Source organism: Cervus elaphus, chromosome 11 (assembly GCF_910594005.1).
Source record: "Cervus elaphus chromosome 11, mCerEla1.1, whole genome shotgun sequence".
Taxonomy (NCBI): Eukaryota; Metazoa; Chordata; class Mammalia; order Artiodactyla; family Cervidae; genus Cervus; species Cervus elaphus.
In genome coordinates this window covers 18,641,088-18,667,256 of record NC_057825.1, presented here as the reverse complement: position 1 = coordinate 18,667,256, position 26,169 = coordinate 18,641,088, and the positions used below count along the sequence as shown (strand labels likewise).

Here is a 26,169-nt window from a genome sequence, read left to right as displayed (position 1 = left end):
AGAAGTGTCAAGGCTACCACCAAGAGACGGGCAGAGACTTCGCACAGCACCCCAAGGCGGACACCAACACTACACAAGCAACACTCCACAGAAAGCGCTCAGCATGAAATGGGTTCCTCTGGGTCCAGAGTCCCCATTGTTTGGGGACTTCTAAGTCCCCAAGAAGAGGCAAGAAACAGAGCTTCTAATTCTTGTTTTTTATTTGAAGCACAGCACTAGGCACACAGTAGACAGTCACTGACTTGAATGGGTGAGTTGAAGGTGACCACTTGGTAGCGATGTTGCTGCAGTTGCTGCAGTGATTCACGCCCCAGGAGGGGGTGTGACTGGAGGCCCCTGAGGTCACGGGACAATTACGCAGCCCCAAGGCGCCCCTGACGCCACCGCTACTGCAAAGGGCCTGAGATCCAGTCCAGATGTCGGTCACTCTCAAAATGGTCAGGTATGGAACTGCAGGCCAGGAATTTTAAAGACGTCTTAAAGCTGTTTGTTACACATCACAGGGCCTCTCAGGATAATCTAATCTCACATGTAAGTGGGTAGAGTGAATTTTAAAATTTATCCCAGGGTTGTTGCTGTTATTTTTCAGTTGCTAAGTCTTTATGACCCCATGGACTGCGGCGCACCAGGCTTCCCTGTCCCCCACCATCTCCTGGAGTTTGCTCAAACTCATGATGATGTCAATGAGTTTGTCACTGACATCCAATCTTCTTGTCCTCTGTGGTCCCCTTCTCCTCCTGCCCTTACTCCTTCCCAGCATCAGGGTCTTTTCAATGAGCTGACTCTTTGCATCAGGTGGCCAAAGGATTGGAGCGTCAACGTCAGTCCTTCCAATGAATATTCAGGGTTGGTTTCATTTAGGACTGACTGGTTAATCTCCTTGCAGTCCAAGAGACTCTCAAGAGCCTTCTCCAGCATTACAATGACTCTGAGTTTTAAAGAGTGGTGCTCATTTGTCCTATAATTCTGGGATTTTGTGAGTCCTCACCATATCTATGTGTGTCTTGATTTTATAGAATTTGATCTCATTCTTCTTTCAAACCTTTCACTTTCAGAACCTGAAGATTCTCTCCAGCAACCCTCCTCAGAGACCCCCTCACATCCCAGGTTCAGAAATGCACAGAAGCCTTTTCTCTAAGGCCCGTGAATCTGGCAGTGACAGCAGCTGAATGGAAGTGGGGAAATCCACGTCCTGCCCTTGGCTCAATTGTCCCTTGTGACTGACCAGAGCAAATACTGAGGCCTGGTGTCCCGTCTATAAAGCAGGAATTCGGATCCCCTTCTTGTTTACTGAACTGAATTGGCACATGGATCCAGGACGCTAACAGGCCAAGCCTAGTGAGTTTGGAGCCTCTCTGGGTTTAATAACCTGTGTTAATATGTGAATGTGCGCCATTAGAAAAACTCCAGAATCTGGAGTACGGGAACTTTAGATTTCTAGGACAGGATGAGCACCAAAGATTTGGTATTGCTTGGTGTGAGCTTTGTGATCCTCTACCTCTGAACAGATGCCCAGGGCTGGTAAAAACAAACAAACCCAATTACCTACCTATAGATACATCTGATTGCCAGGAGAAATACCAACCTCAGATACACAGATGATACCACCTTTATGGCTGAAAGTAAAGAGGCACTAAGGAGTCTCTTTATGAGGATGAAAAAGGAGAGTGAAAAAGCTGGCCTGAAGTTCAACATTCAAAAAACTAAGATCAGGGCATCCAGTCCCATCACTTCATGGAATAGAAGGGGAAAGGGTGGAAGCAGTGACAGATTTTATTTTCTTGGGCTCCAAAATCACTGCTGACGGTGACTGCAAGTCATGATATTACAAGACATTTGCTCCTTGGAAGGAAAACTATGATAAACCTAGATGGTGTATTAAAAAGCCGAGACATCACTTTGCTGACAAAGGTCCGTACAATCAAAGCTATGTTTTCTCTGGTAGTCATGTATGGATGTGAGAATTGTACCATAAGGAAGGCTGAGCACCGAAGAATCGATGCTTTCAAACTGTAGGGGTGGAAAAAACTCCTCAGAATCCCTTTGACTGCAAGGAGATCAAACCAGTCAATCCTAAAGGAAATCAACCCTGAATATTCACTGGAAGGACTGATGTTGAAGCTCCAACACTTTGGCCACTTGTTTGGAAAAGACTGACTCATTGGAAAAGACCCTGAAGTTAGGAAAGATTAAATTGGGCAAAAGGAAGACGGAGCAGCAGAGGATGACATGACTGGATGGCATCACCAACTCGTGCATGTGAATTTCAGCAAATTCCAGGAGATAGTGAAGGACTGGGGAGCCTGGTGGGCTGCAGTCCATGAGGTCACCAAGAGTCGGACCTGACTTAGCGAGTGACCAACAACAGTGACATCTGAAAAGGCTTTCTTCTGAACACTTCCCACTTTCCCAGATGGTTTCATATAAAAGTTTCTATTTCCACTGAGAAAACTCTATTACCCAATGCACAGCCATTACAAAGCAAACACGAGGCATTAAAACATATTTTCTACTTCTCAGGTATTTAAAATAACCAAAACCATTATCCCCACAATCGCTCACCCAGTTCTAGCTAGCTTGATCCTCTCCACTCCAGGAATCGAGAAACTGTGATCAGAAATGTTACAGCAGCTGCCTAAAGTCAACCAGCAGCAGTCAATTAACATTCCTGAAAACAACAATCAGGCAGTCACAGGACAGAAGAGGAGGCACAAGAAAAAGCCTGTCTGAAGAGCTTAACATCAGGAAGGCAGACACCCGGTACGGAAGAAAACATCTAGAATCACAGCAGAACAGGGCAACAGAGTTCTGGGTGAATTCTTTCCTGGATTAAGGTTCATTCAGACAATACCTTTAAGCAATAAAAGCGCAATCTTAAATTAAAGCCTCAAGTTACCCATGCTTATTTTTTAAAACAAAAACACTCACATTTTTGTTTCATAGTCCTTCCAAGCTTTATCAAAAGGCTTCTTCAAATCCTGTAAATAGAGAGGAATAAATTAAACTGGACTAATCATGAATTTCTGGGCAAGATAAACTTACTTCTCCCAAGACTAGCCCTGAAAGGAGTATTAATTTCTGCGATAAATGACATATGTGATCCCATGAAAAATAAAGAGCCTAAGCTCTTAGTATAGGCTTTTTAATTAGACTAGTGGTGGCATTTCTTTTCTAAGAAATTTTTATTATGGAATATACAAAATGCACACAGAATGAAGTGGAGAGAATTGTATAATGTGCCAGTCAGCTAGTTACAATGAGTTATTAACTCACAGCACGTCTTGTTTCACCTAGACCCTACCCTCTGCCCTAGAATTATTCTGAAATTAAACCCAGAAAGACATAACATTTAATCTGCAAGTATTTATCCCTCTGAAATAAAAGGACTCTGTTTTTTTTTTTCTTTTTTATTAATACAGGAATCTCAACACACGTACCCCTGATGTGGGCCCCAAAACAAGAATATAAAAGCCATTTACTGTCTCCTGTGACCTGATGGTTTAGGCGCTCAGTCGTGTTAGACTCTTATGACCCCATGGACTGTGTAGCCCGCCCGCTCCTCTGTCCATGGGATTCTCCAGGCAAGAATACTGGAGTGAGTCGCCATTTCCTTCTCCAGCGGGATCTTTCCAGCCCAGGAATTGAACCTGGGTCTCCTGCATTGCAGGCGGATTCTCTACAAGGTGAACTAGGAGAGAATTGCATGATTCTGTCTGGAACTCAGGACCTCACATTCTCTGATGAAACCTGGCTTAAAAATGTGCTGAGCCACCAGAAATTCCATCAAGTTGTTCCCACCTATGTATGCTCCCTTTAACAGGGCTCTTTTGGAAGAGAAAACCCTTTTGTTGCGGGGATTTCTAATTCTTTCTGGCTCTTCTCCAGCCTTCTAACAAGGCCCAAGCTCCACAGCCTGGCACCTAAAGCCTCCAGGGAGGGGGCCAGTCCACCCCATCAGCCTCACCTCCACTCCCCCGGCTCAGGCCCCGGGGAGGACTGCTTCTGGCTGCTGCAGACTGGCTGGACTTGCAGGCCCCGGGGCAGGACTTGCCCTGTGCGCCCCGCCCTCCCGTTTTCCTGCCTACCTCCCCAGACATGTGCTCTGGGGCCCCAGGGGACAATGAGTAACCTTCCTCAGCGTCTTCACTCCTAACGGCTCACCCGGCCAGACTCCCTGCCCGGACAGCTCTCCGTGCACGGCTTGCCTCTGCAGAGACCCCAGGTCGGCCACGCTGGCCTTGCGGAGGCCGCTGGGGATCAGAGAACTCGGCCTCCTAAGGACTGGGGCCTGGTCGCCTCCCTCTTGTATCACACACCTGTCTGTGCCAGAGACAGGCACGAGTGACCTTCTGCTCACACCTGGCCCCACACTGCACTTGGGCCACACACACATGTTCTCGGGACACAGTTTACGGCTCGAGGGTTTGTGGGAGGCTGGTGAGGCCTCAACGATGGGCGCCTTTTGCAGGACAGAAGAATGAAGGTGGCTCAGGCCTTGCTGGTGCTGATCTCCCAGTGGGGAGACCACGTCCCTGCAAGGGGCCTGTACAGGGGTCAGTCAGGGCTAGACCAGCTGGAAAACCGGACTGCACACAGGCTTCCCTGCTCCGCCGGCCAAGCCCATAGTCATTCAGTTTCCTGTTTCTTTCCCTCCCACATCTCAAGCACCAGTGGGACAACTGGGAAAGCCACGGGTCACCACTGTTAGGGCTGAATGGTGGTGCCAAGGTGGCCAGTCAAGGGAGCCCGAGGTGCCATGGAGCTGTCCCGCCATTTCAGGAAGGCCTGAGGGGTATCTGCCTGGACGGGCCAGCCAGACCACAATGCCGTCCTCAAACCACTGCCCCCCGGACAGGACTCCGCAGGTCATACCCCTTTCACTCCTTTCAGGTCCCCCTTCAGCAAACTGTCCAGAGGGAAGGAGATTATGTTGTTCATGTTCTGAATCTAAAAGACAAAAAAAAAAACATATATTCTTATTCCATTTCCTTTTTAATCTAAAGCAAGGACAGTAAGGAGGTTAAAAGAACACATGGTGATAAACTTTCCCTAAAACCCCATCACTCTTAACAGTCTCCGTAACGATGTCATCTTATGAATGAAAACCTAACAGTGAAAAGTCTACATCTGTTTATATTTCACAAAATATTAACCTATTACTGGGCTATGAAGTCTGCACCCAAGTCTCCACAGCATGGCCCCCAACAAAGGAAACTAAAAGAGAATATGTGTGAGAGAGACGGAACAAGCACTGAGGGGGTGGGGGTGGCTGGAGAAAGCAGGTAAGTGAGAAAAGGAGAGACAAGCGGTCTCGAGGTCGCCTGCTCTTCCCCCTGAAGCAAGAAGGCGAGAGATAGTGGCTTAGCAAGTTGTCACCATGGATTAAATCTAGGGGAACCAAAGCATTCTGACACACTCGGGGCCTGTCCCCGCCGGCCACTCAGCTGTGAGTCAACTGGAAGACATCAAGCTTCAGTGAGCAAGAAAGCTCAAGGCGCAGAGTCCCTGGGTTCTCAACCCGATGAGAATCCCTCCCCAGGGAGAAGAAAGCTGAGGCTCTCGGTGCTCACCTCCCCCGCACACGCCCCCCAAGTCAGCACAGCTGCCCGTGCGGCCTGCTGCGGCGGGCGCCTGCCTCACTTCAGAGACCTGCACCGAAATTACGGGACTGTCAACAGAGAGAGGAGCCCTGTGTAAGACCCTTCCTTCTTACAACCCGACTAAGGAAAATTTCACTTTTAGTAGAACTACCCTGGGCTGGAAGGCCAACCACCATCACAACTTTTACAGCAACGTGGGATCTGATTTCCACGCACTATTCAGCATATGAACTTTCAAAATGGAGGAAGAAATTTACCTGAAAACTACTACTAGCAAGGTGCGTAACCATGCCTGCACCAGCCACCTCCCCTGCCAGATAAATGGTCAAGTCACGACTGTTGTCTCCGAAATGCCTTCTGGGGTAACTTCTGTCTGAGGCTCCCACAGTTCGACTCGGCACGCACCAGCAGAGACACAACGCCCTCAGCTACGACTTGCCAGGATCGGCCTGGAGAGTTTGGATTTAAATAATGAAAACCTGAGTCTAAGGTGAGGCTGTGCAGGTGACTCACCCCCAACAGGAGCGCGCCTGGGTTTCCGCTGAGCCGTGGGGAAGCCGTGTCTCCACACATGTCCACGTCCCCACCCACCAGCTTGGCACTCAGCCTGCCTCCTGGGGCTCCAGCCTCTCCACCTGCTACCCGTCCACACGCTCCTTCTGCCTTCTCACCTCCCTGCCCCTTTTCTGGACTGAAACATCACCTCCTCTGCCCGCCCCAACCGCTTCCTCGAAGTTGTCCAGTTTCTCCGACGTGTCCCTGATAAAAACCAAACCTACTTCTGCATCTCGACCCTCATAGTCCAACCTCATTTGCCACATTTCATCCCCGTGTCCAGCTGAACAGAGGTCTTTGTCGTTTCCTGCTCCTCGGAGTCTAAGGTCACAGATGACGTGCTCCATCCTGAGCTCACGGTCTTCCCCGTGCCCCTGGATGCCCAAAACCTGCCCGTCCATGAGGATGACTCAGGTGCCACCATTTTCATTAACATCCCAACTGCTCAGCAGGAAGCAATGCCCACCCCCACACCGATCCTCCAATATATTCTTTTAAAAAAAAATTATTATTTTTGGCTATGTCAGGATTTAGTTGTGGCACTTCGGCTTAGTTGCCCTGTGGCATGTGGGATCTTAGTTCCAGACCAGGGATTGAACCAGTGTCCCCTGCATTGGAAGGCAGATTCTTAACCACTGGACCACTGAGGAAATCCCCAGTATTTTCTTTTTAGAAAATTTCTTAAGGGACTTAACAGGTTCCACCCTGCATTCATCTTATCAAGCTCACACACGCCACACATCCTAAGGGGCGGCTTCAAGCTTTTCTGTTCTCCATAGCACTCATCTACTTCTGTTTCACTGACTACACTAAAGCAGAGTGTAGGAAAAACAAATTGTGGAAAATTCTTAAAGAGATGGGAATACCAAACCACCTTACCTGCCTCCTGAGAAACCTATATGCAGGTCAAGGACACAGAAAAATGGACTGGTTCAAAATTAGGAAAGGAGTACGTCAAGGATGTATATTGTAACCCTGCTTATTTAACTTATATGCAGAGTACATCAAGCAAAATGCCGGGCTGGTTGACGCACAAGTTGGGAATCAAGATTGCCAAGAGAGATATCAATAACCTCAGATATGCAGATGACACCACCCTTACAGCAGAAAGCAAAGAGGAACTAAAGAGCCTCTTGATAAAGGTGAAAGAGGTGTTTGAAAAAGCTGGCTTAAAACCCAACATTCAAAAAACTAAGATCCTGGCATCCAGTCTCATCACTTCATGGCAAATAGATGGGTAAATAATGAAAACAGTGACAGACTTAATTTTCTTGGGCTCCAAAATCACTGCAGATGGTGACTGCAGCCATGAAATAAGAGATGCTTGCTCTTTGGAAGAAAATCTATGACAAACCTAGATAGCATATTAAAAAGCAGAGTCATCACTTTGCCGACAAAGGTCCATCAAGTCAAAGCTATGGTTTTCCCAGTAGTCATGTATGGATGTGAGAGTTGGCCTATAAAGAAGGCTGAACGCTGAAAAATTGATGTTTTTGAACTGTGGTGTTGGAGAAGAGTCTTGAGAGTCCCTAGGACTGCAAGGAGATCCAACCAGTCAATCCTAAAGGAAATCAATCATGAATATTCATTGGAAGGACTAATACTGAAGCTGAAGCTCCTATACTTTGGCCAGCTGATGTGAAGAGCCGACTGACTCATTGGAAAAGACCCTGATTCTGGGAAAGACTGAAGGCAGGTGGGGATGACAGAGGATAAGATGATTGGATGACATCACTGCCTCAATGGACATGAAGTTTGAGCAAGCTCTGGGAGAGGAAGGACACGGAAGCGTAGCGTGCTGCAGTCCATGGGGTGACAAAGAGTCAGACACGACTGAGTGACTGAAGTGAACAACAATAAGAGACAGAATCTAGAGATACATTAATAGCTTTAAACATCATATTATGAATGTGGGAATTTGTTAACTCATTCACCATGTATTTATTGAGCACCTATTTTACAGACAGCAGAAAGCTGGCTACAAATGAACAAATCAATGTTTGCCATCTCAGAGGAAGAATAAATATGTTGTTGTCGTTCAGTTGTTAAGCCGTGCCCAACTCTTTGTGACCCCATGGACTGCAGCACACCAGGCTTCCCTGTCCATCACCAACTCCCGGAGCCTACTCAAACTCACGTCCATCAAGTCAGTGATGCCATCCACCATCTCATCCTCTGCTGCTTTCTTCTCCTCCTGCCTTCAATCCTTCCCAGCATCAGGGTCTTTTCCAAGAGTCAGCTCCTCAAATCAGGTGGCCAAAGGATTGGAGTTTCAGCTTCAGCATCAGTCCTTCCAATGAACACTCAGGGTTGACTTCCTTTAGGGTTGACTGGTTTGATCTCCTTGCAGCCCAAGGGACACTCAAGAGTCTTCACAAATATGTAGACACCAAGAATTAAACGAAAAGTGTAAGACACACAACATGCAACATGTTGGACTCTGTACAGATACCAGTGGTTCTGAGCAGTCAGATGGACTGACTTGGGCTTGGGAAGAACGTGACTGTTCCCATTCCCAAGCCTTGACTCTGCCCCTTCGTCCACTGGACTGAAGAGTCCTGGCTGGAGTCCAACAAGTTGGTTCAGTCCTGAGCGCTGCCTAGACAAGGCCAGTGTAAGACCACGGGCAGCAGGAATGGCCCGGGGAGGGGGTGTCAGAGCCGCTCAGGGCAGGAGGCTGAGCTAAAGACACCGGAACAAATAGATACACGGTGGGTTGGGGGAAAAAAAAATAAGGTGCTTGCTGATTAAAACTTGTGTTTCTAGGAAGAACTCTGATGTGTTTCTATGAGAGGTGCACTACCTGTGAGTGCATGCATGAATGAGTGAGAAAAACAAGGCTCTGCACAGCAGGGAAGAAGAATAGCACCCAGAATTTGTTTACACATCTATTTTAAGACTGTTATCAGAAATTCCCTGGCAGTCCAGTGGTTAGGACTCCACACTCTCACTGCAGAGTGCCTGGGTTCAACCCCTGGTCAAGGAACTAAAATCTCACAAGCTGTGTGGTGGAGCCAAAAAAAAAGACTTTGTTATTACTTATTATTATTTTTTAAATTGAAATAAGAAGTCAGGTAGTGAGGACAGGTATTAGGTGAAAGAGGTAAACCAGGCTTCAGCACTCAAGGGTTAAATATTAGAGTAAAAACCTAAGGAATGTGCAAACATGGGGCCAGCTTTCATGCCGGACACTGGGGACAAGGCGGGCGTGACAGGTAACAGCCATCACAGCCGTGATGACAGTGATGAAGGAGTCACTCGGGGCACTCAGGGGGCAACGGGAGATGGAGCAGGTGAGAGAGCTTGGGAGACAAAGATGCATTAGACAGAAGCTCAGTCCTCATGACTCACCGTTTAGTAAGGAAGATGAAGCATGTAGGTGCCACACGGAAACCCTATGAGCCATAAATAGAACACCACGGAAGTGCTCAGAAGAGAGCATCGCCTTCAGTTTGAACACCAGGGAAATCTTTTGCTGACGGGGGATCACATGGGATGGACCTTTAAAGACGGGGAGGACTCTGCGCTGTGGGAACGGGTGGAGAGCATCCCGGCACAGGACCGAGGAGAAGGGGAAGCACCTCGGCCAGGTGGGCGGAGCGGGCAGCGGAGGGTAAGAGCTAGAAAGAGCAGCCTGGAGAGGATCCCACCAAGGGGGTTCCGGCCCTCCTTCCAGCCACTTCTCTTTCTGGGGTTACTCAAATGATCTAAAATAAGAAGCTATTACTTCTCTAATCAGAACATAATTAGCGAAATCATCACAAAAGAGATGGAAAGTAGATCAGTGGTCGCCTGGGGCTGGGGGTGGAAATGGGGATTAACTATGAGGAGACAGGAAGGAACTTACTGGGGGCGGGAGGGGAGGAAATGTCCCCAGATTGATTCGAGGTGGCGGCTGCACACCTCGTGGTAAAGCTACTAGAAATCTCTGACTTGTAGAAATGGAATGGGTGCATTTTATGATATACAACACAGCTCATAAAGCTGCTTTTCCTTTTTTAAAGAAGAAACTGTTATGAACAGTGGGTTTACTAGCAAAGTACCCCACCCGCACCCCCAGCTCCAGCTTCTGCCTGCCCTTTGTGTCTACCTGCTTTCTTTTTTTTTTTTTTTCTACCTGCTCTCATACGCAACCTGAACACCACACAGTGACTCAGGGTGAGCCCCCAGGAAATGACTGGTCCTCGTCTCCGCCTGAGCCCTGAACCGTGTGCGGAGCCCAGGTGTCCCATCCGGGCCCGGCACAGGAAGGACCAGCTCTGGGCCCCCCTCGGACAGCCTATACCGGAGCTGTCCCGCAGTCTCGGGTCCACAGCTGAACAAACCATCCCCATTCCGGCCACGAGAGGTGAAAACCGCAGCCAAGGGCTCTCACCGCACATGCCTCGTGCTCAATGGCTCCAGCCTCAACTTACCAGCAACAAAACCGTTATGATCTACGGGAAGAATTAAAATCACCCCTGGGCGACCCAACGCAAATATTTTCCTTAGCACTGAGCAAGCACTGGGCTTTCTCTTATCCTCTGACTTACTTTTAACAAGCGTAAGTAAAATGGCTTTTCTGAAACACCAAGCTTGATCTGAGTACAAATTATAACTCTTAATCGCTGCTAGTAAGTACGGATCTAACACCAAGAGCACACAGGCAATCTTTAACAGTCCTCCCCTTAGAAAGGAGGACTTCCCTTTCCCTGGGTTCACTTGGATATGTCTTGACAAGAGGAATTGATAAGTGATCAAACATCCATAATCTCAGTAGGAGAAGAATGAGTCAGTCCTGGACAGACAGGCAGACGGGCTATCAGAGACCAAGGGCGGCCTCGGTAATGTCACAGCTGATCAGCAGAGACAGATAAGGAGATGGTGGCGGGCAGGGGAATACAACCAGACAGCAGCCATCTTTCCACATGGCTTCTTCCTATTTATTATGTTTTGGTCTCAAAATTCCTCGACCCTAGCTTTGCCACTTTTATACACTAAAATCTGCTCCCCCCCAACACTTCCCCTGACACAGGGGCAAGGTCTCAGCTGCCTCTTCAGCTCATCAGTGGTCACCAGCAGCTGCTGAGCCAGGCAAAGCTCCGCCCCTGGTCCCAGCCTGACCCCCGGGACCCTCCGTGTGTCCTCCTTCCTGACTCAGGCAGTGACCACACCTGCACTGCCCTAGGGATCCGTCCAGAAGCCTGACGCTAGAAAGGATTCTCACATCACAGTGCACTGTTCTCAGGAGCAGCAAAGAGAAGAGCCTTGGACTGCAAGGAGATCCAACCAGTCCATCCTAAAGGAGATCAGTCCTGAGTGTTCACTGGAAGGACTGATGCTGAAGCTGAAACCCCAATAGTTTGGCCACATGATGTGAAGAACTGACTCATTGGAAAAGAACCTGATGCTGGGCAAGACAGGGCAGGAGAAGGGGACGACAGAGGATGAGATGGCTGGATGGCATCATTGACTCTATGGCCATCAGTCTGAGCAAGCTCCAGGAGATGGTGAATGACAGGGAAGCCCGGCGTGCTGCAGTTCATGGGGTTGTAAAGAGTCTGACACAACTTAGCATCTGAACAACAAACAACGAGAAGACTCAGGACAGAAAAGCTGCTGGGCAGAATCTTCTTGGCTTTTGAGTCTAGAAAAGAACAGGTCTTTCAAGGGCTCTCCTCAAAAACCCTCACTCTTTGGGGACAATCAGCGTTTCCTTAAAAGGCCATATAAAAAACATGGCTAAAGAGCCTTACCTGAAATGCAGTGGTGTCATATAAGCTTATTTTAATATGCCTAATCTATGAGAAACCAGAGACCGAAATGATGACACTGGGATCTACAGGGTTTTTTTTTTCCTTTTTAACTTGAGCAAATGCTGCTCAATCACAGAGTTCAGTTCAGTTCAGTCACTCAGCCGTGTCCACCTCTTTGTGACCCCCACGGACTGCATCACGCCAGGCCTCCCTATCTATCACCAACTCCCGGAGTTTACTCAAACTCATGTCCATTTAGTCAGTGATGCCATCCAACCATCTCATCCTCTGTCATTCCCGTCTCCTCCCGCCTTCCATCTTTCTCAGCTTCAGGGTCTTTTCCAATGGGTCAGTTCTTCGCATCAGGTAGCCAAACGATTGGAGCTTCAGCTTCAATATCAGTCCTTCCAATGGATATTCAGGACTGATTTCCTTTAGGATGGACTGGTTGGATCTCCTCACAGTCCAAGGAACTCTCAAGAATCCTCTCCAAAACCACAGTTCAAAAGCATCAATTCTTTGGTGCTCATCTTTCTTTTTAGTCCAACTCTCACATCTATACATGACTACTGGAAATCACAGAATTAAGGAGGTAAAGTCAAGACTTCAAAGAAGGGCAAACACCTGTTCACACATGCACAGGCCCCAGCAGCACCTCTGTGTGGGAGGACAGAGAGCTGCAAAGACCTCAAACCTCACTGCTTCAAACAAGGACATTCCTAGCAGAGGCTTCGGCATGAGCCAAGGACATGCACCAAGGAAACAGGCTGCACCTGCCTGGAGCTGTGAAGTCTTCTCCAGGAGCTGGAGCCTGAGACCTGGAGCAGGGAGGGAGGGAGGGAGAGTGTGTGTGTGTGTGTGCGCGTGCGTGCATCTGTGTGCGCTGCAGGGTGTGTTACAGTAGTAGGAATGGCTTTACACCTGTGCAGTCCAGTACGACAGACACTAGCTACACAGGCCCATTCAAATTGAAGTGGCTTAAAACTAAATCAAGTTAGAAACTGAGTTCCTCAGCTGCGCTAGCATGTTTCAGGTGCACAAGAGCCACAGGTGGTGAGTGGCTTCTGATACTGGATAGAGCAGATACAGACCATATCCACTGACACATGGTTGTGGTGGACAGCAGTGCTTTACATGAGTAACCTCAAGAAAATGTTAAGTAGCTCTGAGGTGTAACTGATGTCTTAGTACAATAATCTGCCCACATCAGAGTGGGTGTTATGATGCATACATGCACCCAGAAAACCACTGCCCAAATCCAGATAGTGAGTGCACCCATCACCCCCAGGGCCTTTCTGCAATCCCCACCTCCCAGCTGTTCATTCCTCCATCTCCAGTCTCCAGGCAACAGCGGATCTGCTTCTGTCTTCACAGAGTAACCTGCATTTTCCAGGGCTTCACATATGTGAAATCCTACACGGTGCACTGCTTTCTGCCGACTTCTTTCATCCTTGCTTTGGCAGCCATCAGTGTTGTTGCATCAGTGGCTCCCTCCCATTCCTGTTGAACAGTTTTCCATCACCTGGCTTATCCACACACCTGCTGACAGGTTTCTGAGTTCTTTCCAGTCTGGGAGCTGCTACGGATCTTACAAAGGGCATCCTTCCCTGGTAGCTCAGATGATAAAGAATCTGCCTGTGATACAGGACATCTGGGTTCCATCCCTGGGTTGGAAGATCCCCCAGAGAAAGGAATGGCGACCCACTCCAGTATTCTTGCCTGGAGAATTCCATGGACAGAGGAGCCTGGTGAGCTACAGTCCATGGGGTCGCAAAGAGTCAGACATGACTGAGTGACTAGGCATGCACGCCTGAATCTTACAGATAAGGCTACTCGAGAGATGGGACTCTTGAAAAGTGATCAGGAAGCGTTTTTAGAAGGTGACAAGCAGCAGAGTCTGAAGGAAGCGGTCAATAGGCACAGAGAAACGCTGGTGGGAGCGCGTTCCCAGCAGAGGGAATTCCTCACACCGAGGCCCAAGGCAGGCACATGCCTGGCAGGATCACAGCAGTTTTCTGTTCTTTCCAAAGGCTGCTTATCCGAGAGAACGAACATCCAGACAGAAAACTTTTTGGAGAAGCAGCAGGCAAAGTGGCCTGAGTGCCACAGCACTGGGCCACTTACTCGCTTGCGAGGCTTACATCTGCTGAGAGGTCAGTGTTAGACCCATTGTACAGAAGGGGAAACAGTGGGAGGGTCAGGTCACACACTCTGCCCCAAACCCCACAGCTAAGCAGCAGCTGAGCTGAGAACGAGGCCAGTGCTCTGCTGGTCACTTCCCTGCCGGAGGCAACTGACCTTAAGAGTGGTCAGGGCTGCTCACTCCTGACCCACGGCGGGAGCGGGGTTGGTAGAGGCCAAACACCTGCACTGTCCACCCTCCACGACGTGCCATCTACATCGGGGTTCCCTATTTCCAGTCCCCAGAGCAGTTCCTCAGAGACACACAGGAAAACCTGACAAAGAAAAACCATCTAGGCCACTTTCATTTTTGGTGATTTCTCCCCAGGGACTGGTGAAAACATTGCCCAAGGCCTACCACGCATGCACACATGTGCACACACCACACAGTGTCTTGTGCGCTCGCTCACATGGGGCCCTCATGAACACACGCGCCCAGGCCTGGTTCTTGGCAGCAGAGTCACTCTGATGGTTTGTTTAATTAAAAAGGGAGACGGAGAGCCCACGCAGTTCCTGAGTGTTTAACGCAAACTGAAAGATCAAAACCAGGCAGCTGCCAAAAACACTGGCAACTTTCACACAAGAAAGAGGGGAGGCAGCTGACCTGGTTTCTGCCTTTAGCACTGCGTCTCTGGCAGTCACTCCGCTTTGATCTTTCAGGTTCTAAGTGCACAGAAAACAGCGACCCTCTTCCACTGGGGAGCAGAGGACGAAACAATACACCACAGCCCACCTACAGCTGTGTGGTCAACTCTGAGAGGCGTGGGGGCCAGCACAGAAGAGCCCAGGACTCATCAATCCATAGCGTCTTCTAAAACCCACGTGACGTTAAAATTGCTGAGTTAAGCCATCACCAAAAATGAAAGCACCGTTTCCAATGCATCAGCTCTGAGAACTTGAGGGTGGACACTTGCAGCCGAGTGAACACTCTGGCACCCTGGCCTCAAGTCTCCCCGGGGGAAGATGGGAAGCGGTCCACTGGGCTGTCCTTCGCATAGCTGGTTCCGACACCACGATCAGTGTTGCCAGGACTGATTAGAAATGCGAATGGAGGGTGAACTCTGGGAGACGGCGCCCAGCAGAGAGTGTTCTAGCAGCTGTTCAGGTGCTGTCACTGGGTGAAGCTGAGAACCACGATTCAGTAGGTAGGACCTGTGTCTTTTAACTAGTTCCAGGTGATGCTGCTGCTGGTCCACGGACCATACTTTGAGAACCTCAGCTCTCAGGTGATGCTTCTCAGACTTGAATGGGCTGATTCATACCCTGGGAAAATAGAGTTTGGCAGGCCTAGGGGACAAGGGCCTGGGCGTGGGGGGTGGGGGTCCTGCGTTTCTAAGTAGCTCCAGGTGACGCCACTTGAGTGCAAGGCTAGGGCTCTCTGAGGGCAAGACGAGGACTCTGGGGATGGCAACTCAAACAAACGATGTCCAAGAGCTTTGTAAACCAGAATTTACAATATACAAGTACTGATGTAGTTTGTCAAGTTTTAGGTTTAAAGGAGGACTTCCCTGGTGGCGGGTAAAGAATCCACCTGCAGTGCAGGAGACAAGGTTTTGATCCCTGGGTCGGAAAGATCCCCTGGAGAAGGAAATGGCAACCTGCTCTAGTATTTCTGGCCTGGAAAATCCCATGGTCAGAGGAGCATGGCAGTCTACAGTCCATGGGGTTGCAAAGAGTCAGACACAGCTGAGTGACGAACACTTTCACTTTTAACGTAAGGGATGTATTCATGAACTTGGCAAAGGGCCTGGATGTGGATGGACCCTGTGATAGCCCCCAGAACCCCCGCCCACCTCTACCGAGGACCCGAGCACCCGAGGCAGTGAGAGTCACCTCGACACTTTCCGAGGTCACACCCTCAGGCCTCCATACAGGGCTGGGCTGGCCCTGCACAGCATCCTAAGAAAAGTAGCCCCAGCTGAAGCAGTGAGTGCTTCCTGCCCCGGGAACTGGGTGCCCCCAACAGGCACTCCCTCACTCTTCTCAGCTGAGCTCTCCTCCTGGGCCCGCTCCCCCTTCCCTGACTTTGAGGAGTCAGTGTACCATAGGGGTCACAATGAAGTGGCCCTGCCTTTTCCGAAAGAAATGGAACCGAAGTACAATGCGTACGCAGGAGTGTCTGTACTACACGCAAACACGGGCTCTGACGGTAAGTAGCCTCACTGCCTTGGTTGTCTCGGTCCAACTGAGGACATGCTTTCATTTGGGTCAGGAATCTGCAAGTGCAGGAGACAGCTTGCGGTGCGTAAGTCTTGTGATGTTCTTGTTCAGTCGTCAGTTGTGTCCGACTCTACAGTAACATGGACTGCAGCACGCCAGGTTTCCCTGTCCTCCCCCATCTCCTGGGTCTGCTCAAACTCATGTCCATTGAGGCGGTGATGCCATCCAACCGTCTCATCCTCTGCTGCCCTCTTCTTCTGTCTTCAGTCTCTCCCATCAACCAGGGTCTTTTCCAACCAGTCAGCTCTTTGCATCAGGTGGCCAAAGCATTGGAGCTTCAGCTTCAGCATCAGTTTCCTTCCAGTGAATATTCAGGGTTGATTTCCTTCAGGATTGGCTGGCTTGATCTCCGTCCCATCCAAGGCACTCTCGAGAGTCTTCTTCAGCGAAGACAATTTCCAAGCATGTATCAGGCCAGACAAAAATCATTCACGGCAGAGGTTTCCAGGTGTCCAACGTGACTGTCAGCAGGTCCAGCCAGAACTCTGTTCCCCCAGGGAAGCCCCAGCCCTCCCACCCTCCCACTCAGAGCTCACAGACTCCTACACTGTGCACAACCTAAGCAGCCGGCCATGGCGTTCTCCAGCTCACAGCGCTGGGGAAGCAAGCGCCAAGAGCGGTAGAGACCAGCAATTAGCAGGGCAAACAGTGTCAGGATATTAAAAAAAAAACAGACGCTGAAAATGGAAATCCGACAGTCTGGCACCAGTCTAAGGGCAGTTACTCCTACACAGCAGGTACCAGGCACTGGGGTGATTCTCTAGAGTTCAGCGCAGCTCCTTAATTTATGCCCTAGAGAACTGTACAACATTACTTTGCAAACAAAGGTCCGTCTAGTCAAAGCTATGGTTTTTCCAGTAGTCATGTATGGATGTCAGAGTTGGACTATAAAGAAAGCCGAGCGTTGAAGAATTGATGCTTTTGAACTGTGGTGTTGGAGAAGACTCTTGAGAGTTCCTTGGACAGCAAGGAGATCCAATCAGCCCAACCTAAAGGAGATCAGTCCTGAATATTCATTGGAAGGACTGGTGCTGAAGCTGAAGCTCCAGTCCTTTGGCCACCTGATGCAAAGAACTGACTCATTCGAAAAGACCCTGATGCTGGGAGAGATTGAAGGCGAGAGAAGGAGACGACAGAGGATGAGATGGTTGGACGGCATCACTGACTCAGTGCACATGAGTTTGAGTAAACTACAGGAGTTGGCCATGTGGACAGGGAGGCCTGGTGTGCTGCAGTCCCTGGGGTCACAAAGAGTCGGACACGACTGAGCAACTGAACTGGACTGAGACAACTGTAAACCTTCCTCCCCTAAAGATGAAATTACGATCAAGGCCCCCGCTGAATAAATACTGTAGGGCATTTAAAAACACAAATGGAAAACAGACATAGAAAGCAAACTTACGGTTATCAAAGGAGACAGCGGGGACAGGGGCACATTTGGAGTCTGGAATTAACACACACACACTACAGATAAAACACAGGAACAACAGACAGGGAACTATTGTCAAAGTCTTATAATAACCTACAAGGGAAAAGCATCTGAAAAAGAATATACCTGTATAACTGAATCACTCTGCTACACACTGCAACTAGCACAGCACTGTAAATTAACTCTATTGCAATTTTAAAAAATGCTTTCAGAAGAGAAAGAATGTAAGGCATTTTCAGTAGACGCGAAAACGGGAGAGAGTTTACGGGATCACTGAGGCTCAGAGTCTCTGCTTAAGTGAGCTCCACGTCGAGCAGAACGCGATGAGCTTTGTTATCCTGGAGAATCAGCACCTGCTGCCTCAGGCCTCCCTGTCGGGCTCTGCCCGCATCACAGGGACAAAGCCACACTCTCCCCAACAACCTTACTAGCTCTTTGCTCTGTGGCTATGTCTTCTAACTCCAATCGTGTGTTTAAAAAAATTTTTTTTTTTTTACTTCCGTACACATGGGACAGTGGGACTTTAGGTTCCTCTTTCCATGTGGGTGAAGTGAAATTCCTCAGCCCCTGGGCTGCTGGCAGCTCTCGCCCTGGAGCTCCGTCCTGGGCCATGCTCTCACCGGGGGCAGGTTTACGGCCTGAGCGTATATATTTCATGAGCCATTCTCTGAAAACAGAGCTGGACACGACATACCTGCAACCGGACTTTCAGGAAATCTGTCCTTTCACGCAGCCCTTCACTAAAAGGCCACTTTTTAAAAAAAATTATTTTTAATTGGAGGAACACTGCTTTACAATATCGTGTTGGCTTCTGCCACACGTGCATGCATGCTCAGTCACTTCAGCCGTGTCCGCCTCTCTGCAACCCTAGGGACTGTAGCCTGCCAGGCTCCTCAGTCCATGAGATTCTCCTGGAAAGAGTATTGGAGTGAGTGAGCTGCCGTGCCCTCCTCCAGGGGATCTTCCCGACCCAGGGATCAAACCCAGGTCTCCTGCACTGTCGGTGGATTCTTTACCACTGAGCCACGGGGGAAGCCCTGGCTTCTGCCAAACATCAGCATAAATCGGCCATTGGTATACCTATGGGCCCACCCTCTTGAACCTCCCTCCCACCTCCCAGCCCAGCCCAGCCCACCCCACCCCTCTGGGTTGTCAGAGCACTGGACTTGAGCCACCTGTGTCACACAGCAAATTTCCAGTGGCTCTCTAATTTTACATATGGTAACGTGTGTTTCAATGCTACTCTCTCAATTCATCCCACCCTCTCCTTCCCACCCCCTGGTGTTCACAAGTCTGTTCTCTACGTCTGCGTCTCCACTTCTGCCCTGCAAATAGGCTCGTCAGTACCCTCTTTCTTGATTCCGCATATATGCATTAATAAACAGTATTTGTCTTTCTCTTTCTGACTGACTTCACTCTGTAGAATAGGCTCTAGGTTCATCCGTCTGATTAGAACTGAGTCAAATGCATTCAGAAGGCCCCGTTGTAACGTTGAAGCAGCCCTGGAAAACCTTTCCAGGAACACAGGAGACTGGGCTGACTTTATCACCAGCCTGTGTTACATTTCTGGGGGCAACCTTGCTTTTTGCTTTCTCCTGCATTACTGCAGAGAGAATTCATAGCCTCTCTGAAGGTGAGAATCTCACCCATTAGTAACAAAATCATCACTCTATATTAAGTTAGCTTTTTTCTGGGAGATATTCTAACTGCCTTATAAACATTCTTTCATACTGAAGAGCAGGTAGGTGGTAATTATTATTCTTTCTGGACAAGGAGGTAAAACTGAGGGTCTTGGCCATGTGGAACTGAAATGGTTTTTGAATGCCTGAGAGAAAAGCAAAAGCCAGGCTTTTAAAACAAGAGATAGAATAGGTTTGACCAAAATAGGAGTAAGAATGGTATACAAAATACCAAAAAAGGAGAATTCTCCTATAAGCAGCTCACTCTCAGTGATAGCTTCTTAGAGGCGGCCCCTTGGCATCTCTATGGCCACAGACCTGCAGCACCAACCCTGCTAGGGGCACCTGGCCTGGGAACGCGAATTTGCACACAAATAAGATATCTGCTTGGAAACAGGGTAGTAAAAAGTAAAAACCAACGACAGTTATGCACCTGGACTCAGAGCTACTGCTGTCCACCTGTAGTACATTGCTTTTGCTTAGTCACTCAGTCACGTCTGACTCTCTTGCACCCCCATGGACTGTAGCCCATGTACATGGAATTCTCCAGGCAAGAATGCTGCAGTGGGTTGCCATTTCCTTCTCCAGGGGACCTTCCTGACCCAGGGATCGAACCCATGTCTCCTGCATTGCAGACAGATTCTTTACCATCTGAGCCACCAGGGAAGCCCTGTAATAAGTTACTTGACCACAGTAACACAGACATGCCACCTGTGTGCTGTATTTGTAATTTACCAAAAGCCCTTCCCACTGATCCATTATCCTGATGCTGGCCAGGTGAGGCGGGGTGGTTTTCTCACCCCTGTTTTAGGATGAGGCAGCCGTGGTGTTAGGCGCCTCGCAGCTGCAGCAATACAACCCCCAGGGGCTTGTCTTTATGCCACATTTTCCCCTGAATTGCCTTCCCTTCTGTCCCTTTTTCTTCCCAAGGAGGTGACAGGGGGCCTAAATTCCTTTAAATACCAAGAGGAAAGGGCATGGGATTGGGGTTTTAAGACCCAGATGTGACTCCTAACTGTCCCTGGCAGGGGTTCTGATGTGCCCCGGATGGCAGAGCCAGGGGCCCCACGTGACAGTGTACCTGTCACAATGTCCAGGCCCTGCTCTGCTTTTAGTTTTGCAGAAAATCAAGAAATAAAGGGGCTGCTTTTGTCTAACTGTGCAGCTGCTCATGTTAAAGCTGAGGACAAGCTACTTCACGTAGGAGTCCACCGTATGGATCGATGCAGGTGGGCTCTTCTACACCTGGAGGCACACGTCCAAAAGCTGGCAAGGACTGCGAGCCGCCGGGAGGGAGAGGAGCTCTTTAAACCAGCAGGGCCTCAGTTACATAATCTACAAAGTGGGGACAATACTGACTCACCTTATGGGATTGCAACAAGGATGAAATAAGCTGCTATTGCTGCTGCTGCTAAGTCGTTTCAGTTGTGTCTGACTCCGTGAGACCCCACAGACAGCAGTCCGCCAGGCTCCTCTGTCCCTGGGATTCTCCAGGCAAGAATACTGGAGTGAGTTGCCATTGCCTTCTCCATGAAATAAGCTAAGATGTGCAAAAGCAACTGGCTGTGCTCCTTACAAAGCCAGGCATGGCATCATCATCTCCATCTCACAGCTGAGAAAACCCAAGTGGAGATCAGCTGAAAGAAGACCCAGAGCTGGCTGCTTGGGGTGGGGGACGGATCCTGGCCCCTAACCTCCCTTTCCTGACACCATGCCGCTCGCTCAGTCACGGCGCTGACTTTTCCCCTTCGCCGTCCTCGTGGGACTCCTTTCACTGCTTTTTTTCTGGTTGGATCCTGGTCCCTGACTCACACATCTTCCTCTTTTTTGGTTTCCCTCTTCACGGTGCTCAAGCACAACCTCTAAGGGTTTCAGAGAAATGACGCCTGGGAGCTTTGCATGTCTGAAACATCTCTTGAGTCTACTTTCATGCTCAGGTGCTGGGTCTCATTCTAGGTTAGACTATGTTCCCCAGGATTTTAGCAGCAATGTTCCAGACCTTTCAAAGTTTCCAGGGTTACTGTTGAGATGGCCAGTGCCATCGTGATGCTTAATCCTGTGTGTGCTTTCTGAAAGCATTTAAGGTCTTTCGCCATTTCACAGGGGATGCCTTGGGGTGGGCAGGTCTTTTCTTACCGTCCTGGGCCCTTCCATCTAGTTTCAGGAACCGTCTTTCACTCGGTTGCACTCACACTCAGCTTCATTTGGTTAGCCTCCTCTGTCTCCTATTCTCTTATTGTAGAACGTCTGTCAGTTGGACAATGGACCTTGAGGATTGATCCCCGACCCATCCTTTAACTGCTCCCCCACTTTTTGTTCTTGTTTGGTCCTTTTGATCTATTTGTGAGAGACTTGTTTTACTCTATCCCTTCTCGTAGGATTTCCAATGTCACATTTTCCTACATTAACCGTCTCCCCCTCTTTAATGACAAGCTGTATCCCACTCTCCCTTCCAACTTCTTTTGAAGAATTAAATGTAGCTTCTTTAAGGTTATCTTCTGTTCTTTGCATTGTCTGTTCCTCCCTCAGATCTTCCTTCTGTTTATTTTGGTCTCTTTCATTCTGGGGGCAGTTCATTTATATTTAAGAGGGAGGCATGTGGCAGCTGGCTGGCAGCTCAGTGAGACGGAAAGGGGCTTACCTCCCGAGGGGCTGGGGGATTAGGGGCTTGGGGGATTAGTCCGCAGGCTGGTTTTACACTAGAAGACCCCCCGCATGTCAGCATCTAAAGAGAACTTCCCCGGGACTGTGCAGTTTCTCCAGTTAGGGGGGAAAAAAAAGGAAAGAAAAGTTCCCCTGTGACTCAGCGGTGAGGCCGTAACAAACCAAGTGCCCATGTCCAGGGAGGGAGTGGGGCTGGAAGCGGGGGCGGGTGTCTGGTCTGCGTGCTGTCAGCCTGTCACCTGACAAACGGGAGACAAACTTGACAACAGCCCCAAGAGACTCCAGATTAACCCGAGTAAAGAACTTCAGCACAGCAACGGCTTTTTACTCTTACCATTTCCAACTGAAACATTTCACGAGTGAGGACATGGAGAAAGACCAAGACAGCCGTAATGATCTGGTCCTCTCCCTTCCTGGTTATTAACCCCCACGCTGTGATCCCTTGTCTCTGCCCTTCCAAGGCCAGACGTCCAAACCCGCCACCATCACCACTGCAAGAATGAGGAGCTCGTTTCTCACTTGTTATGAGCTTGCTGACAGGACAAATGAAAAAGACACTGTTGTTTGCGACCTACACAGAAAGCATTATTGAGTTCTTGACCTGGTCTGGTTGTCCATGACCTCTGGGAGAAGCTAAGGAGAAAAAAACAGGAAAGAGATGCCGGGACCATCCCCGAGTACATTCCCCTTGAGGAAGAAACTGCCCAAAGGGTCACACTCCCCCTCCCTCTCAGGCTGCCCACTTCTTCAGAATTCGGCTCCCATAACGGGGACAAGACAGGGCTGCCAAGCACAAGAAAGAACCCATTCACCCCGCTTTATCCAGCACCTACCACAGGCAGGAAGTACTCAGTCTGTACTTCCGTCTGCTTTAAAAAGTGAGTCTTTTCTTAGGTTCTGCATTTGAGAGCATGAATGGCCTTTAAATATTCATGGTCATTTCTGGGCTTTGATTATCGGTTACCTTGCTGTGTAAGACGAGTCTGAAACATATCTATTAAATACTGGAAGTTTAAATACCTACTCTCATCACCAGAAACAGGCTTCCTCTACCCAGTTAAGAAACTACTGAAAATTGAACTCAGAGCCCCTTAAGAAGATGAATGCATTTATCCATTTTGAGCCTCAGCTGTGCACCTGTAAAATGCCGAGTTAAATTTTTAAAAAGTCTCACTTGAGTAAAAATTGCAATTCTAAAATTATTTCAAAGTGACCTAATGTACCCAGAAAATATAATTCTTTTAGGTACCGTGGGAGGTAGGAAACATATTCCTCGCTCATCAAACACACTTCAGTTACCGTCTATGGAGCCCCCTTCCTGGCCGGAGCATCGGCCGGCACTTCCCGCACCGCCTGTTCACCGCACACGCTCATGACACTCACCAGGTTTTTGAACAGTGCCGTCAGCTCCTTTGTAAACACTGAAAATTTAAGGAACGCGCTCCCCAGGTCCGGGTCATCTCTGCACACGCAGTTGCCCCCGAACTTCTCCAGCGCCTGTGTGTACTGCTCCTCGTTTTCCACATGCGCTGCAACAGTAACGGGAGAGGCACGGTCAGGGCATCAACACTCCAGGCCCGCCCTCTGCCTGGTCCTGACGTGTGAGCAAAACTGGACATGTTAAAAGCCTGAAAAGCTGAGAAAAGTCAAGTTGCGCCAGGGACAGAAATAACTGCTGTCCCAACAACCACTCATTGGACCAAGCGTATGTGCGTGCTCAGTCGTGTCTGATTCTGCGACCCTATAGACTGGAGCTCACCAGGCTCCTCTGTCCACGGTATTTCCCAGGCAAGAATATTCAAGCGGATTGCCGTTTCTTCCTCAAGGTTATCTTCCTGACCCAGGGATCAAACTTGTGTCTCCTCCATCGGCAGGAGGATTCTTTACCACTTGAGCCACCACGGAAGCCCCCAATCACACCAGCAACAGACCCCAAAGAACAAGCAGGATGACCAGGAGGGAGGTGCCTCACACAAGTCCCACCGTCTCCAGTTGATGTGATGAGATCCCAAGGGGACCTCGCCCCATGGCCCCACAATCTCTAACTGATGCAATGAAATCCCAAGACAACGTCCCCCCACCCGCCCCCGCTCACGGCCCACATGATTGCAGGACTCGCAGCCCGTGGCCCTAGTCCTCTCCTGGAACCCAGCCTCTGGTAGGACATTCAGCCAGCCACACGCCCTGGTTTCTCCTGCAACACAGACAAGCCACGGTCCTCGGAGCCCAGGCCAGGGCACCTCTCCTCATCACGTGCCCTTTGCCCAGGGGCCCTGCCCTCCTCTCCAGGCCTTCCATGCCCTCAACACCGTCCTGGTCTTGCACTCAGCATGGTAAGCATGCAACCACCTGGTAAGCGTGGTCTCCAACACACCAGGTGCTTACAGGGAAGGGACTAAGTCTTATTCATCTTTGTGCTTGAGATGTAAGACCACACATGTGTTGTCTGAATGAAAAAAGCAAACCCTGGTCACCCATCTGAAGGTGTTTTACCACCATTAGGCTCTGAGGCAGTAGTAGCTTAATGCGTAAAAAGCCTGGGTTCTCAGTCTCCAACTCTGTGGGTCCCAGGCCCCATGGGCATCAAAATCATACACGGATCCTTGTCAAATTGCAGAAGCCAGAGTCCCGTCTCAGGGTTAGAAGCAGGGTGGGAAGGAGACTGGGAATTCTGGTTAGCCAGTGGGGCCGGATATGAGCCCTCACTTCAGGGCCAGCATTTTTAAATGAACCCGCCAGTCTGTAATAAAACAGCCTGCTGGCATGGACACTTGAGTTCCGCTCCTCCGTGGCTCCAGTCAGAAACGTGACACAACTCTACAGGTGTAACAGGGCAGGTGGGCGGGCGTGTCAGCCTGCACGTGAACCACACTTGGCAAGGTCAGCCACGTCTCCAGACTGCTGCCCCACAAGGAGGACGGCCCAGGGCTGCCAGGTGACCACAGAAGGCCCTGTGCTGCAGCTCCTTCACCAAAGAACAGATCCTGAAAACCGCCTGTGGCCCCCCCAAAGTCCTCCTCAGGGAAACGGGACCACTGTCAGCAGTGCTGGGACCCACAGGGGACACGTGCTCATGGAAGGCGGCCCTGGGCCTGAGATGGACCCCAGGATCCACTGACAGTGTGCCCGCCCACCCACCCTGCCAGCGGGCACTGCGCCCTTGGCTTTCATCGGGGGCATGTGGGTGCCTTATGGAATTCCCAAGCATCTAACAAAGACAAGAGAACACTAATTCCACCACTTCGGTCCTTCTTTCTATTATGACTATCTTCTATGCTAGAAAAGAGCCTGAAAGTTCTGGATGCATTATATGTACTTCTGGGCTTCCCTGGTGGCTCAGATGGTAAAGCATCTGCCTGCAATGTGGGAGACCCGGGTTCAATCCCTGGGTCAGGAAGATCCCCTGGAGAAGGAAATGCAACCCACTTCAGTACTTTTGCCTGGAAAACCCCATGGATGGAGGAGCCTGGTGGGCTACAGTCCATGGGGTCACAAAGAGTCGTACATGACTGAGCGAGTTTCACTTTCTTTCTGAGACTATACTCAGCAACACACACACACACCACCCTTACCCCCGCACTGAGCGACTTTCACTTTCTTTCTGAGACTATACTCAGCAACACACACACACACACACACACACACACACCACCCTTACCCCCGCACTGAGTGACTTTCACTTTCTTTCTGAGACTATACTCAGCAACACACACACACACACACACACACACACACACACACACACACACACACACACACACACACACACACACACACACACACACACACACACACACACACACACACACACACACACACACACACACACACACACACCACCCTTACCCCCGCTGTGTTGAACAGGCAGTAGCGCCGGAAGAGCCCTTGGCAGGTCCAGAACTTGGAGTCTGTGCCTCCCAGTAAACACAGACGACCTGGGAGCACATGCATTTACTCTCATGGGGCTACAGTCAGGGCCACGTGAAGGACAAAGACCCACTGTGAGACTCACAAGGAGAAGGTAAGAATCAAAGAATGAGGGGAGGATCCCGCTCACCCACACCCAACAGACGCCCACCAGCCGTGACAACGGTTAACAGCAGCAC

The 26,169-nt window shown here is 49.6% G+C and overlaps 1 protein-coding gene across 5 annotated transcripts in view; it reads right to left on the bottom strand.

Annotated features, from left to right (window-relative positions):
* The window catches only part of ASAP2 (ArfGAP with SH3 domain, ankyrin repeat and PH domain 2), a 153,617-nt gene that overhangs the window by 64,757 nt on the left and 62,691 nt on the right, over positions 1–26,169 (bottom strand). For all 5 annotated transcript variants that reach the window (XM_043917025.1, XM_043917027.1, XM_043917026.1 and 2 more), the window contains exons 3-5: positions 23,447–23,592; positions 4,873–4,947; positions 2,929–2,978 (exon numbers count right to left, since the gene is read on the bottom strand). In XM_043917025.1, the coding sequence (XP_043772960.1) occupies positions 2,929–2,978; positions 4,873–4,947; positions 23,447–23,592 (271 nt within the window). The remainder of the gene's footprint in view (positions 1–2,928; positions 2,979–4,872; positions 4,948–23,446; positions 23,593–26,169) is intronic.